Raw genomic sequence first — 16,780 nt, forward strand, 5'->3', positions numbered from 1 at the left:
CAAGTAGATAACATCCATTGGCTCTCCTTTGTCTGAACTACTTGTTAAATTCTCCAAAAATTCTAACAGATTTGTCAGGCACGACGTCCCCTTGATGAAACCATGCTGACTTTACCCGATTTTACCATGCATTTCCAAGTATTCTGAAATTTGATCCTTAATAATGGACTCTTAAATATTACCAACTTCTTCTATTTCACTTCAAAGGTACAGGGAGGATTGTGGTTCCATCTATACATGACTTTACTGATTGATTTGGAATCGGAGACATTGATCCTGACCTGTGGATTTGTTGTGTTATACATTTGGGAAAGTGTGCACAGATTACGGTAACTTGGTACCGTGATGCTCTTTTGTGATCAGGGAAAAAAATATTTGCAGGCACTAAACTGTCCTGTAGTTTCAGTGAATACATCAAATTGCTCAAAAAAAATACTTGTTGTCTTTTTACAGACTTTATTTATACAGCTCAAATTCAAGTTCCGAGGGAAAAATTCCAGGCACATTATGTCCACATTGGAGGTGAACTGCAAACATAACACTAGCAGAGAAGCCACCACAACGCCAAGTGCTTCTTGTTAGTCCACAGGACAGCAAAACGCGCAGTGACTGTTGTGAGTCTCTGCAGGCTGCGATTTGCGTTTAATGCGTTGGGGGACATGAATGCCCCCATCGTTTCCAAGAGCTCGCCTTCTATAAAGCACATCCCTTCCTGTTTAGAGGGAACTCAATTACGTCTCCCCTGATAGAGATCATTGAATGTGGAATTTAATTTTGTTCCCTGTTTTCGGTAATTCTTTTTTTTTATTATTCTCTCCTGAAGTCTCTTCGAGTGATCATGTTCCCTCAACTATTTGGAAATTTGCCCTATGCAACTATGCAACACATATATGGTGTGCAATGCAGCAGCAATACTGAGTCTACAGTTCAGAATGTCTAAAAGCTCTGCAATGTGCACATGCAGCAAATTTATGATTTTAAAATGTGCTGCCTTCATTGCTGGCTGCATTGATAATGGTAATGGACGTGAAGTGCCATGATTCTAATGTTGCATTTGACTGAGACTTCAACCAAGAAGGCGACTTTGATAATCCATTTTAATACAATTTGCCCGTGTTTCTAGAGTTGTTTAATACTTTCTCTGTAGCATGTTATTTCCCGTCCATTGCACCCCGAAATCTTTATGTGCCCTTAGAATCTCTTTTTTAATGGCAGTATGCTATAGATGTTGTGAGACTGAAATATGAGCAAAAAACCTTGAAATATTTAGAATTCCAAGCAACAGCTGTAAGGAGAAAAATAATCTTCATCATTCAGCCAAGTGTCCTTTTGTTAAAAATGGTAAATGTTGTGTCGTCATAGTTCCAGTAGGAACAGGCAGCTTGAAAGTGGGATGGGGGAAAATTGTTTAAAGAACTCAAGTAAATCTATATCATACTGAGAACGGCAGAGGTGCCCAAACGGAGGGCATAATCTTTTCCAGCTCCCTTTGTAAGCAATATTATAGAAAAACAATTTTGACATGATTTATATTTAACTCGGTTCTGAGCTTGGGAAGTTGCAATGTGTGAAGGAGGGAAATAAGGTTCATTTGTAGAAAATTCAGTTAAAATCCATTGAAATAGGTCCAGGGGCTGAAGAGAGAATGGCCTGGCTGAGATGGGAGAAAAACATTACACTGGAAACTTACTTGAAGGTGATTGTCACGCTTGAGGACTTCACAGTAATTTTCAGCAAAACAATGACATAATGTTTGCTTTGTCTCTCGAATGTAAGCAGAAAAATATTGGGGGTAATGATCACTCAACCCTTTCACTTTGGAAGGAGTGAATATGGCTCTTCATATTGAATGAGAGGACATGAATGGAAACCTGCTGCACATCCAGCAACTATAGGGGAAGGTGCCATTGAAAGAAGAGTGGGTGTCCCTGGTGAAACAATAATGGACCAGGGACATTTTACGGAATGTAACCATGTAATTAAATAAAATAAATCGAGAGGTAGCTTGGATAGGTTTTATGGTAGCTTTCCATAGAATGTGGAGGAAATGGCAAAGCCTGAGGCCTGAATTTGTAGGTTTTTGGAGTGAATGTCGAGGAGCAGTTTTCACCATGGTGTAAACAATAATGGAGACGAGCGTCACCTGAACTCATTGAAATGGAACACGCATTTTTGACGGACGGCAACCATTGAGTCAGTGAGCCCACAATTGAGGAAAAGATAAATCATATCCGAAGCAACCTTTGGAAGCTTACATTGCCAAAATGGAAGTTAGAGAAACAGAGAAGTTGGGAGTTTGGCATAGCATCCTCAAGAGAGGAGGATTGTGGAAAATTTAATCCAGGTAACTGTGTTGATCAGATTCTTAGGGTATATTATTCTTGACAGAAATGGGGAAGCTGCTCTCCCCCTCCAGCATCTTTATGTCCCCAAGTGTCTGAGTTCCATGAAGATTTTATTCGTGTTCTAGTGATCTACACTAGATAAATCGTTCCCGCCCCTTCCCTTTCATTACTTCAAATTGACACTTCCAACCTGTCCTCCAACACCCTGAATTTCCCCTCTCCTCTCTATGGGACAATCCCATGCCATCACAGGTGAGAAAAACAAATGTGCCATTGGGGTGAGGCTGTACGGCTGACCTGTCCTTCACAATCTAACAGCTGTAACCAAATAGATTAAATTGTAGGAACCAAAATATTTTGCCAAAATCTCCCAAAAGGTTTTTACTACAAAAAGCTAGTATCAGTGGGCAAAAAAATTGGCTGTTCCGAACAACAAATTTAAACAGATTTAATTTCAACTGACATTCTCCCTCTTAACTAAGGTTCCAGATAGACTTTTTATACTCGCAGAAATGTTAACTATAATCTATTGATTACCTCTGGAGAAATTTACCATGATAATCAACATATTACCGAATGCTTCATTGCTAGAATGTGTTTGGGATTGGGGTAAGGACAGGGAATTATGTAATAATTATGCAGATGAAATCTATAACAAATGCATTACGATAATACATTCTCAAATGTTTGCATGGACTCCTTTTGAACTGGTCATTATAAGACAGAGGGTGTATGTTTCAGTTTGGAATTGTTCAGCTAAGTTCTATCTGTGAATTAATGAGTCTGTGTCATGTTCTGTTAATGAGCTTGCGGTTTTTGACTGACACCAAAAAGTGTAATTCGCATGTCAACTCACCTAACACAAACACGTGTGGACCGAGATTTAAAAGGTAACCGTGCTTTAAGCTATTGTATATTACTCTATTCGGACATAAGTGAAAAACAGTCTCTCAAATTGCCAACCTGTCTGAGCTTCAAATAATTATTTCCACGAGAAAAGTGATAACGTTAATATAATGCATGAATTCATTTGCCTTGATTTGTTTCAAGCCTTTGAATGGAATTGCACGGAATGTGGAATGATAACCAATATTCATTGGAAATGTTTAGTGGAGTTAAGGGCTCCTTTTATTTTAGTACTCGGTAGGGTGAGGGCTGTAGTTGTGACAAAGTCGTTTTTTTTTTCTCCATACTGGTCAATCCCGTTGTTCCCTTTGCAGATATTTTACAAGCGAGGAAACAGGTAGCAGGTGTAACGACGGGACGCAGAATGGAACTGAGGTAAAGATTACTTGCTTCCTCTTTTTAACCATCTGAAATGAAATTGATCAAAAAGTAAAGGGTGATTATCTTTAGTTCTGTTCTCGGCTGCTGTGCTGTCCAGTGCATGAAACAGCCATGGACACTTTTAAAATTAACAATGGAATGCGGAATCTCTGCTCAGTGAGGACAGGATAGGAGCAGTTACTATCGTGACCACACGATAGAAGCTGCCTTCATGTTGCGAACATAAATGTTCGTGCCTGCCTGAAACGGTAGAATCCTGTTTTGTGAATAGAAATCCAGGTGGTAGTACAGAATGGAGAATGATTTAAGATTTAAGCACCGCTCCTCTGTGCACCGCCCTTGGGTCAGGAATAAAGTAGATTTGAATGCATTTGACAGCCTTTTTTTTCATCACTCTAACCTTGTTCATTTCATTTCCTTACATGACTAAATTCATGCAGTGTAACAAACATGTGATGAGATTCAATCCCTTCACCTCTAACTAAGACAATGTGATCATTAATTGTGATCAATAGAGCTTTTCACAATCCAAAATTATATATCATGCGATATTAAATCACTTCTTCCTCGATTGTCTCCATTTTCACGTTTTAAATTTGATGGTCAGCGTTGTCTATCACTTAGGGCGATGAGACTAGGTTGAAGTGCAGTCAGGAACCATTCCTAGACCCTGTTCGGGGATGGGCTGCACAGCGTGGGACGACAACGTGCATCAATGTAGAAGTTATTGGGGATTTGATATTAAGCGGAGTGGAATGTTATTCCTCCTGTTAAGTTCGCACATTTTGCATTTCTCCACCCGTCCCTCTAACCACACCACGCCAACCCCCGCCCCCCCCACCCCACACCCTCCTCGTAACAGAGAAAAAAATGCAGTTGAATGGGTGCAGTGAATTCTGGAAAGGCGAGACGAGTAGAAGGCACGGTCCAATTTGGGACAGATGACATAGATAGAGAATTGACACAGCTCATTATTACAAATTTTCATCAACGAGAAAATGTGAAAACTGGGCTTCACAGTTCATTAGCTGTAGAATCATCCCAGAGCTGCATGCTGGGAAATACTGAACCAAGAAGATAGTGCAGATGAATGCATGGTTCCGCACATGATGGACGAGAAATTGCTCCAGGTGCCTAGAGTAATCTCGATAAGAGGGAAGAGACAAGATTAATTTTGATAATCTGTGGATCTTGCCCCCGATCAGGGCTACGACAATGCATTTAAATATTGTTGTGGGCGACAGTCTAAAATATATGAGTGTGATTGGACACCAGGACCCAGCAAATGAGTGAAGGAGCAGCAACACGATAAGGAATGGAGACGTAAGAGCAGCAACAACATTTTAACAAATATATTTAAGGCGTGCAGGGTATTATGGAATAGCTGGCTGTCAGGTTAAGGAATTTTCCAGAATCGATTGACAAGTTTGCTACAGAAGTTGCTACATGACTTGATGATAATGAGAATAAAGCAGAATACTTGGGAAATGATGGGAACCGGACGCCTTTGTCTGCAGTAAACACTGAGCGGATATAGTTGACATAAATGAGGTTGGAGGCAATATTGTTCGGGAAATAGATGAGAATTCTACAGGAGTGCAGAATAGCAGAGCATTGATAGCCTAAATCATTTTGGTCAGATAAACAGAAAGAGCAATGTAAAGTATTTCGACGTCTTTTAGTGATTATCAAATAACACGCAGCAGATTCGCGATTGAATTTATCAGCAAACATTAGTGACATGTGAAATTAAAGGGCAACAATATCGAGCGTTTTCACTTACCATGTACAGGCTGGGGAACATGATAAGAAAAGGCAAAGAGGGCGAAAGATCACTAAATTTACTCGAATAGAATCTGCTTAATCAATATGATAGAAGGACAGTGAAGAAGGTTGAAATTTTCGATATAGTTTTGCTGAAAGAATTCGCAAAAATGTTCTGTGTTTCAGACGATGGAATGCGGTGGAATAATGCATATATATATATATATATATATGTGTGTGTGTGTGTGTGTATAATAATTATTATACCAAAATTTCAAGGTTCAAAATAATAATTACGTGATTTTTTTATGCAATTGATGAAGGGAAGATTATAAATCGTCTACATTCAAAGTAGAAACAGTTATGTAACCAGCCAAAATATTTCCATGACGAAGGAACAATAATAAAGTTCAGAAGTTTGAGGAAAATGTTTCAATCTTCTTTGGGAATTGAACTGCTGCTCGAGAAATGAATTAGTGCAAATGTTATGGTTTTGTACATGAAGGGGCAGATGGCAACTCTTGGAATAGCGGACTCATCTTTATAACATCTTTGACATTGGAGAGACCTCATCAAGGAAAAAATAATTCTCACTTGGGAAATGGATTAACAATGTCAACCAGACCATTTGTTAAAGCCAATCATGTCTGAATATTCTGTGAGTTACCTGATGAATTAACAGACATTGCTGAGGTAGGGCATGCTATCGATATGTATGACGTGAGCTTACAATTCTGTCAAACAAACTCTTTGCAGATTTTCGCAGTCAGTCCAAGTGCATTGCATGAAAGAACATTGTTAACTTGCTTGTTTGGTTGACGAAAAGGGAGGCGGATGAAAATAGTCGTAAATGAATTTTCATCCGAGTAGGAAGAGTGTGTTCCGGTTAGGCCTCGAGTATAATACTATTCGTCTGTTTTTTACACATATGTTTAAAATATTAAGATAAGTTTGGCTACAGAAAGAAACTGGTTTCAACACTTTATAATGTTGCAAAATCATGAACATATTAGTAACAGAAATAAGACGGACACAGGCAAAGTGGTAAAGTGGCCAGACGCGTGGCTGCTTGAATTTTTTGTGCTTTTTTGAGACGCAATGCATCATAGGAAACATTCCGTCTTGTGGCATCAAAGTATAAATGTAACTACTTTGAAAGGGGAAACGGACACAATTACGATGATGTGCATGCTCATGATTACTTGAAAGCGGCGTTTAGATTGGGGCAAATGAAACATACTCTGTACTGGTTTGGTAAACATGGGTATTAAATTGAAATCTAATGAATCATTTAATACATTTGTAAATTAATTGCTATTATTCAGGTGGCATATGGCGCACAATTTTAGTCACTGTAATGGTGGAAGGATGTGAAGGTCCTGCAGAAGGTACAGAAAAAGTTGTTGGGAAGACACGATGACAACTAAATAACATCATGAAGATAAACCAACAACATTCTGGGGTTGGCCTCACAATGTAGATATTGGGAAGGCGTCCTTCTCGCATGAAGTCCTAGAAATAGGGAGCGATATTCAAAAACATAGGATCTCTCAAACAAGTGGCAGATGAGCAGGAATGTCTTATTTCAGAACGATGTTCGTCTTTGAAAGCTCCTTGCACGGAGGTTGATGGGCATTGAAGTTTTGTCAGTTTGAGAAAGACAATGCATTTGATCCTCAAAGAAGCTGTGTTATTTTGAAGGGTTGTGACAGAGACATGGATTTCTGGCTCAAATCAGATCAACAATGATCATATTGAACAGCAGAGAAGGCTTGCTGAGGCATATGGCCTCTTCCATTCCCGGAGTATCTTATGGGCGGGAGAGTGTTGTTATGTGGATAGATTGGTGAAATTGTTTTGCTTTTTTTTCCCTGTTGGAGCTGAATAGGTTATGAAATAATCCAACAGCGCTTGTAACACATAATCATAGAACAATTACAGAACATAAGGAGACCATTCAGCCCATCTTTTCCATGCCATCCCCAGTAAACCAAGGAGCCCATTCTAATCCCACCTTCCTTCACCCGGTCCATATCCCTGCAGTTTACAACACTTTAGGTGCACATCCAGGTGCTTTTTAAAAGCGTTTAAAGTTTCTGCCTCTACCACAAATATGGACAGCGAATTCCAATCATCCACTAGATGCTGTGTAAAAAAAAATCTTACCCATTTCACCCCTACACCTTCTGCCAATTGTCTTGAATCTATGTCCCCTGGTTTTAGAAGTCTCCGTCAAGGGATACAATTTTTTCCAGTCCACTCTAACTATTCCCCTTATAACTTTGTACACTTCAATCAAGTTACCTCTCAGCCTTCTTTGTTCTAAGCAAAATAACCCCAACCTATCCAATCTCTCCTTGTAGCTACGCTTTTTAAAATCTGGAAACAATCTTGTAAAACTCCTCTGCACTCTCTCTAAAGCTATTCCGACCTTCCTGTAATGCAGTCACCAGAACTGCATACAATACTCCAGTTGATGCCTTTCCAATGCTTCATACAATTCCAACAATTTATCCTTACTTTTATATTCTATACCTCTGCCAATCAAGGAGAGCATTTCATACGGCTTCTATCCAATCTTGTCTGCTTGAAATGCTGCTTTCAGTTACCTATGTACTATTATGCCAAGATCACTACAGTTTAATGTGCACTAATGTTGATTACATTTTATCATGAATGATTTTCTCTTGAAATCCATGTCCCTCTTCATAAAGCACAAAACCTGTATGCTTTATCATCGTACTCTATCAGATTATGTAATTCATGGAAATATAGCAGCCCTCTCTGCCTCGAAACCACATATGTAAACTACTCAGTATTTTCTATATTCTCGCCTCCAGGTACTTACAAAGTTAATCACCTCATACCTTCGTGTCATTGGCAAACTTTGAAATCGTGTGTTTGCAGTCAAATATCTGCCATTACTACATACTAGTAAAAGCAGGCGATTAACGTTGATATGTTAATTGGTTAGCGAGGTGATGGCGGATTGGGAGTTATCGTACGTGGAAAGCTTGGTCAGACTTGTGGTGGATCCCATTTAGAATAATAAGAGATGATTTTATTTTTACATTTGAAAGGTCCTGATGGAGATTGACATGGTGACGGCTGAATGGATGTTTCGACTCGTGGAACAGTCTAGACTGGATCGCAGGACTTAAAAGCTAAGGTTCCTCCCACTTCAGTCGCGGGTGAGAAGAATTTTTTCTCAGGTGATCTTGAAACTTTGAATGTCTCTTGTCCAAAGAGCAGTGACAGCAGAGCCAGTGCACATTTTTAACGCGAATGTAGAAGCACACTTGATTAACAAGGGGGTTGAATTTGATCGCGGGTAGATTAAATATGAGGTTGAGGCCACAAGAATATCAGTCATGATCTTATTGAATGGCGGAGCAGGCTCTAATGGCAGAATGACCTACTGTTGCTCCTAGTTAGTGTGTGTGGGGAATAAGTTATTGCTGAAGAACGTCTGCTTTCTGCAATTTCCGTGTGAGAATGCGAGAGGGGGTAGTTCTGTGTGGAGAGAGATCTCTGTGTTTATGATGTTTCTCTGTATGGATGGTGTCTGCGGGGGCGCTAGTGTGCGTGAATGGGGATAAGTCCTCTCTGTGGAGCAAGGCTGCATCAGCAAGAATGGAAAATAGCGATGAAAACAGCAGTATCCTCCTACATCTGTCTACTCACTGTCCTGTGCACGTCTTTCTCTGTTATCTTCCTCTGGCCTCATTTCATACCAGGTTCGAATCCAAAATAAATGCACTGCCCGAGATCCCTCAACTGCTCAAATTCTGCTCCCTTGTCTATCTATAATTTTCATCACTTCACTATTGAGGAGCGAGGGTTACATATGACCTACAATCATATCTCCTCCTGCTGTCGTGCAACCAATGAAACTTCACAGAGTATCATTCTAAATATACCTCAACCACCGTTATCGGAGATGAAAGCTAGTTAAGTTACTTCATTTTAAGTTCAACCTATAACCTGTATTCTCGGAAAATAAAGAAGAAGATGCAAAATTGTAATTTAAAAAAAAAACTGAAAATGCCTGAAAACAACTCTGCTCGTCTGGTAGCATCTGTGGAGAGGGAAACAGAAAAAAAACAAAACTGTGAGTCCAATAATTATTAATTCTTAGGAACTGGAGAGAAGTGGAATTCCGATGCGCTTAAAGCTGTTGCAAAAAAAAATGAAAGGGGTAGTGCAACAAATTAAGAGGTCAGGGATATGCCGGAGGGATGGAGAGACTACATCAGAAAGATGCAATTGAACACAGGACAAAGGGAATGACAATCACGTTGCTAAAGTTTGATACTTTTGTCTGGGCCAGATGTCGATAGTACAATAAATGTCAGCACTGTCTGAAACAAAATAAATGGTTCGCAGAAAATGGCAGAAAAAACACGCCCGCTCTGTCGCGAGACAACCAATTCTGCTTTCGGTCTCCGCAATGAAAATGAGACTGCATCGTGAGCAGCGAGTACAGTAGAATACACTGACTGAAGTACTAGTAAATCGCTGCTTCACCTGGAGGGATTGCTTGAGGCTTTGAAGGCCAAGGGGGTTGAGGTAAAGGTGCAGATGTTACAGCTCATTCGATTGCAAGTGAGAGTGCCCTGTAAAGGCAATAAAGTGTTGGGGTAGATAGCGGATTGCACCAAGGTTTCACAGAGGGGACTGTTTCATTGTAATTTTGACAGGCTAGTGAGGGGGCGATGTGTTTGCTGCTGGTATCATGCTACAATTCGTGGAAGAGGCGTAGGCTGCTGGGGTGGTGAATGAGTTCGTGGTGAACCACGTCCTAGTTTCAGAAAAGATGTATGCAGAAGTGCTGGATATGTGTCGGATACTGTTCAGGGGCCAAAGAGCAGGGTTTCCTGGGCTGGGGAAGAAGGGAGGATTCTCCGGATATTAATTGTGAAAGGTAACATAATCAGATCTGTGGAAGGCAAGAAATTTTGGAATATTAGAGACTCCTTACCGAAATAATGATGTGAAGATTGATACCCCAGATGTCTGTGGAAATCAGTGGGTTTGCAAAGAATGTTTGTGGACTGCCTAATGTCAGCAATTGAGACAGGAAAGTCACGCATTGGAGGTATCGGAGAAGGATCATGTGATGGTGAAAAAAAGTTTATAATTGGAAGAAAACTTGCTGAATTATATTTGTCTCCAGACATTCAGGCAAAAGCATGATTTTGCACCAAAACAGACTTCGATGTTGCTGAAAAAAAAAGAATGAACCCTGTGAGTGGGCCTAAGTCGGACTAGATTCAGGAATGTCGAACATGACCACACACAAAAAAGGCAGATGTAACTGGGGTCCATGCTGGCAGCCATACCCACACCGATGTGAGTGCAAATGTCATATGAGAAAAAAGTTTTTTCACGCAGTGAGTACTTGGGGTTTGGAATGCCATGCCGGGAATCGTGGTGGAGGCTGGTTCAATAGAGGCATTCAAAATGCCACTGGATGATTATTTAAATTGAACCAAATGTGCAGGGCTTCAGGGAAAAGGCAGGAGATTGACACGGATTTAAAATGTCCAGGGAGCTGATGTAGACACGATTTGCCTAATGCCGCCCTTCTACACCTTTACCGTTCTTTGATTTTGTGATTCTTATTTTGCGGAAGTGAAATAAAAACAAGTTAATGTTTGTTTCCACAATGAGAGAACGAGTTGTGCTAAGCTGTGGTGTGTGGTGGTGGATGAGGAATGTTCGGACCTATGTTCATTAAACAAACCGAGAGTCCTCAACAGGCCCATGTGGAGTAGTGAGGCTTAGAGGGATTCGATGTACATAGTGAAGAGTGCCGATCAGGGCAATGTAACTGGAAAATTTTGAGGTGATGTAGGGGATCTTAATAATCACAAAGTTAGGTAGGATGTTTAAGCACAGTAGGGGGAAAAATAAAGCCTAATATGAAGAAATAATTCCATCAGGGTAGGCACTGATGGAGACAATGGGTTTAATAGGAAAATCCTTTTTGGGAGTATATATATAAAGTTGGTACAAGTGGGCTGCAGAGTTGGGGCACCATGAGGCTGGAGACTTTAGAGGGAAGGTCTACTTTGGAGTTGACATCAGTCGCAGGCTTGCAATCTATAGCTTGATGTTTGTTGATGGGGTTTTCTTCCAGATGTGGTGCAGAAGAAGTGTCTGAGTTTAGGTCCACAGACTCTGCAAGGTAGAGGACGGTGTGCCAGACAATATGTGCACCAAATTGAGTTTATCAACTTCGCTTTTTTGTACATTGTATCAATGTCAATGACTGAACACACAGTCACACAGAACTAGATGTTGATGAAGACTGTGATTCTGAGCCAAGCTCATTGAAAAGCCAAAGCTAATTTATCTGCCGTTGTGACTCGACAGTGACACTCGGCCATTAACTGGCATAATGACTTATAAACTGACATTGTGAATATAAAGTAACCAGAACGATGGAAAATTAGTAATCACCCCAAAGTGACCCATTGTCTTCAATCCTGAGCAAAATATAACATATTTACTCACTTTTAGCAAAACAAACAAAAACCAAGAGATTATCCGTGTCGCAAAGGATTTGAGGAGTTAGAAATCGACGCCTTGCAGATACACTGCCCCAATGATTAGCAAGAAATCATGTGAACTTAAGCCGTTCGATTACCTCCAAACTAGCGATGAGATATTATATACCCAACTGTCATTTATCTAACTCGCTACCCATAAACTCCCTCACTCCTCCAAAAGGACAAGCTCCCCACAAATCAACCCTCGTCCAACCTATAAAATAACATTAACATCGACCAGTCCAAAAACTACCACTCTCGGCCTAACAACGCTAAAAAGTCAACAAAGCCTCTGTCTGATGTGTTGAAATAGAAAATGAAACACCACTGATAAAAACAAGCTGTAATGACGCAACTCCCATGTTGGGGCCCTGCAATATTCGCCAGTAATCTGACGGAACACCCGAGAACTATACTACGTCTGTTAACTTACTGAGCGCCATAAACCTATGGGCAATGGCAGACCGACACAAAAACAACAATATCTACCCGTACCACTGTCTATGTAGTTAATCGTGTATTCATTTAATATTAAAAAAACTGAAAAGCAATGCACTATCAATTAACTGAACTATTCCGATAAAGCGAATACTCTCTAATTAGAAACGTATGTAACATTACATGACACATTGAACTTATTGAAAATGTAGGCACAGTAACATTGTGCAGTAGCATTGAGTATTCAAGGAGCGCTCATAAAGATAAATCAATAATGACGTAATTCAACCATTAGTTTAACCTGAATTTAACCATTAACTGTATCAGCTTCCTGATTAAACCTTACTCAACTTCAGTAGATTAACTCACATCAATCAACTGGGTGTATGAATGCCCGACATCAGGAAATTGAATCATCAACTACCAATTCAAAAAACAGGCGAAAACTGTGTGAACACAGGCAAGGTCGTTGCACGGCCTTCGCCGGAAGGCCGGGGCTGAGGGTGGGCCAAATTCAAACCGGTTTGAACATGAGGCAGAGGCATTGCGTGGCCTTCGAATGGAGGCCCGGGATTATTTGGGACTAATGTGAAAATCGTTCGCACATTATCTTAATTCATTAACTGGTTTTAAATAATGCTCGGGATGATTTGGGACTAACAAATAAAATTTCCATTGTCGGCAGAGCGCATGATCTTTGTACTAAACACCTACTTTGAATCTGTCTGTGCTGGAGAGTAGATTTTTTCTAACTGGTTGAAAGAACAAATTGGCGACCTTGAATTTGAAACACATTCACATATTGGATATAGGTAAACTCCAGCCATTAATCAAAGCAGCAGAATCAACTGGCCGAAAATCCGCCAGGGGGACAGAAAGCAGGGAACGATACTGAATGGTCGTTGATTTTACATGAAGCATCAGTCCAATACTGCCCCGAACGTGTATGTGTTAGGGGTACTTTCTCATATTTAGGCATTACAGTCATCGTCAGAAGTGAAACATTAAATCCTTCAGCACTGTATGTAAGCAGTGATCAAGCAAGACAGCAAATAACTAATTAAATCTTGCATTGGGGTTTGCTATGTGATACATTTTGAGGTAAATTGACAGTTGGCAAAATATAATTTATATAAACCGAGACATTGCAAATAATATATAAAAATAAGTATTCCTTGCTGATTCAACATCAATAAAATGACTCGAAGCACACGACTGTTTAAAAAATAGAAACTGCTACAAGAATTTTACCTCACCTGCTACAACAATCACCTCAACTTCCAAATATTCATTTTACTGATTACCAAGCAACTGATTTAGAAATCCTCACTAAACAACGTTACCACGATGCATCAATTCATCCCTCGCTAATAAACGAATACAATGTAGAAATGGTAACCAAGTGCTCTGAAACTGACCTAGCATCTCAGAAATTCTGCAGAGTTTATCACTTTTCATATTAACAAACCATCCATTACAATGTAAAGTGATACACTGCAGACTGGCCAAAAACCATTCAAAATATTCAGCACCCAAACAAAAAGAGGCATATTCGTTATCCGAGGTAATTTTTAGCCCTCATCGAAATCCTATCCGTAAAGTGCTGCCCCTGGACTGCTCTGGGGAGTTTGGCTACACCGAATCATTTATTTTATTCAGCAGAAACCCTGGCCGCCAGTAGCTTGAAGGCGGAGTTTTTGAGGAGAGTGACGTAAAGGAGGGATTTGGGGGCGCGGTGGGAGCGGTGATAAATGCCGAAATGCTGGTTGTAGACTTTCACAGCCTGAGCATTGGCAATAGTCGATTAAAGCCGCCAAACTCGACGTATTGTTTGTTGCACACGCCAGACTGTCTCGACAGTTTACCGACATCTTATTCCATGAACAACTATTAATGACACTGGTTTGGACAATTTGCAGGTGACATTCTGTCATGTTTTTCCCGTGAATTGGTGCTGGTACCCAGATATAATGCCCCAATTCTTTGGCCTGGATATATTCAATGTTCACAAGCCTTATGTCAATATTGTAAGGGAGCGGCGGCGAAGTTGCTGGTGCAGACATCACCACAACGCCACGTGTTTCCTGTCAGTTCTGCACAACAACAAAACATACAGCGAGTGCTCTGTGAATCTGCACACTACGAGCTGCTGTGGGATTACACACAAACATTTTCAGTAGTAATTACTCATCTTAAAATAAAAATACATTTCATGTCGCAACAAATATCCCTGTTGGCTCTACTTCTCCCCAAGACTAGCGCTGATTAATGGAAAAACATTTATTCAAATGATTGCCAATATTTCCCTAAGAAGGTGCAAGTACATTTCGGCAGTTTATAGAGAATAATTTAGGAGCGGCATAGATCCGACTGGGTAAATTGGGAAAACCGCCCAAGAAATATTGGTGGTCTCTACACATCTCTTACTGGTGATAATGGAAATCAAGCAACTGCCCTTTAAATGAAGCATTTTCTATAAGTTTAACAACAATGGGCACCAATAATTTAGAAGTCAATGGAGATGAAGCCGGTTTTCAGATTTCAGGTTATTTCATTCTCAATAGTTAGCTAAATCGCCAAGTTTAGCTGCTTGAATTTCTAATGTTTTCCCTATCATCCTATTTGGAATCTCCGCCAAATTCTCCTCCACAACTTTGACAAATTAAACTCGTTATGGGACTGCAGACAACCCACTGAAATATATAAGTAGTAGCCACAAAATAATCAAGTGCAATCACACAGTGTCATCAATATACACAGAATTATTTATCTGCGAAGCTTTTAAACTGGGTCCTTCGGCCTTGGACCTGAGGAAGAGAGTTTGTAAATAGATGTTTGCGTTGATTTTGTCTATCGCTATCCTATGGAGAAACGGCCTCTCGATAAAGTTTCCCAGTGTGAAAAGCATTTATTTTATTGTTTAACACGTTTAATAAATGTAAGAATTAAGCTGCAGTCTGTCTAACATTGAAACCTGTAAACCACACGCTCCCCAGCTCAAACACAGATTATAATCAGGATGCAAAAAATACATCACACTAATCTTAAAAATTAGAACCTTAAAGCTGTCAAACGTAACCGAATAGCTCTCATGAGGCTCCTGAGTTGGCCACTCTGATTTTGATTTTAGAATAATAATGATAAATGAGTACATAAACACTTTGTTGTTCCTTACATTCTTTGTTACAGTCTGAAGGAATGTTCTTCTCCTTTTTATACCCGACTTCTAGCTGGAAAGAAAAATCATATTTTTTTCTTGCAATGCCTGTTGAATTTCAAGTGAATTTCATATCTCATCCCAAAGTCATCAGTAACGAATAGAGTTAACGATTCATGTTGAAATGACCTTCCATGTGGTTGGGAACGGGTTGAAATGACAGGTCATCTCGACATGAAACGATAACCGTTTCTTTCCGGAGTTGATGCATCACTGGCTGTACATTCTAGCGTTCTGTTTTGTTTGTATTTTACGTCAACAGCCTCATATTTTTTTTCGCGTTTTTTGTACTGAACAGGAAAGCCATGTAATAGGAGCAAAGAAACAGAGAGACAGTTAGAGAGTCTGGTGGTTAGAAAGACAGAGACTGAGTTAGAGAGAGTAAGCCAGGAATAAGGCAGATACAGAGAAACACAAACATTCACACAGACACACACACAAACACACATAAAGAGATATATCTCAGGGCGAGTGGGGAAAAGTATTCCAATTAGCTTATGTGTCATTAACTGGATGTTATGAACTTAAATAAATTGACAACATTGTTATTGAACAGAAATGTAATCACACAGCAGCTGACTAAGATCTGGAATACACCATAAAACATAATGGTGTAATGATATTCCACAGGATTCTTTAGAAGGCAATTGGACATGTGCTTTAAGAGAACTCATTTGCAAATGTATATAGGGATAACAGCAGTTGTGACACAGCAGGTGTAAGAGCCCACTGCTTTGTAAGTTCCTGCTGTAAGTTTCAATGATTGAATGATCTGATACAGTGTTGTTGACTCATTTCCTTTCCATTCTAACAGGAAAAGGCGGTGGATGGGCCCTCGGTTCGTTTTATCCATTAATGGGCATATTCATTCTCATTGGTCTGTTACCAGACGGCACTCTAGAGCTCTCACATGAAAGCATCTCTATTTTATTTGGAAGAGTCAACTCTGTTCAAACTGTTTTCAAACACTTAATTGCCGCCTCAGCCGGGTTTTCGGAAGGTGTTCGAAGGAGAGCCCGGCATCTGTGTACAGCATTCGGTTAAAGCTCAATTCCCAGCGCAGGATCCCAGTACCGGGAAGATGCTGCGGTCCTTTCTGACTCTAACTGCACTGCAACTTCTGAAATGTAAGTTTTTAAAATTAATATTATCCTGTTCTACATTGCGGCTTCCAC

At 40.1% G+C, this 16,780-nt stretch overlaps 1 protein-coding gene across 1 annotated transcript in view; it reads left to right on the forward strand.

Annotated features, from left to right (window-relative positions):
* The first annotated feature begins 237 nt into the window (after positions 1-237).
* LOC144692027 (scavenger receptor cysteine-rich domain-containing protein DMBT1-like) overlaps positions 238-16,780 on the forward strand; it is a 646,815-nt gene continuing 630,272 nt past the window's right edge. The window contains exons 1-3 of the mRNA XM_078560585.1: positions 238-329; positions 3,566-3,626; positions 16,591-16,732. Coding sequence (XP_078416711.1) covers positions 238-329; positions 3,566-3,626; positions 16,591-16,732 — 295 coding nt within the window. The remainder of the gene's footprint in view (positions 330-3,565; positions 3,627-16,590; positions 16,733-16,780) is intronic.

This window comes from Cetorhinus maximus, chromosome 16 (genome assembly GCF_964194155.1).
Source record: "Cetorhinus maximus chromosome 16, sCetMax3.hap1.1, whole genome shotgun sequence".
Taxonomy (NCBI): Eukaryota; Metazoa; Chordata; class Chondrichthyes; order Lamniformes; family Cetorhinidae; genus Cetorhinus; species Cetorhinus maximus.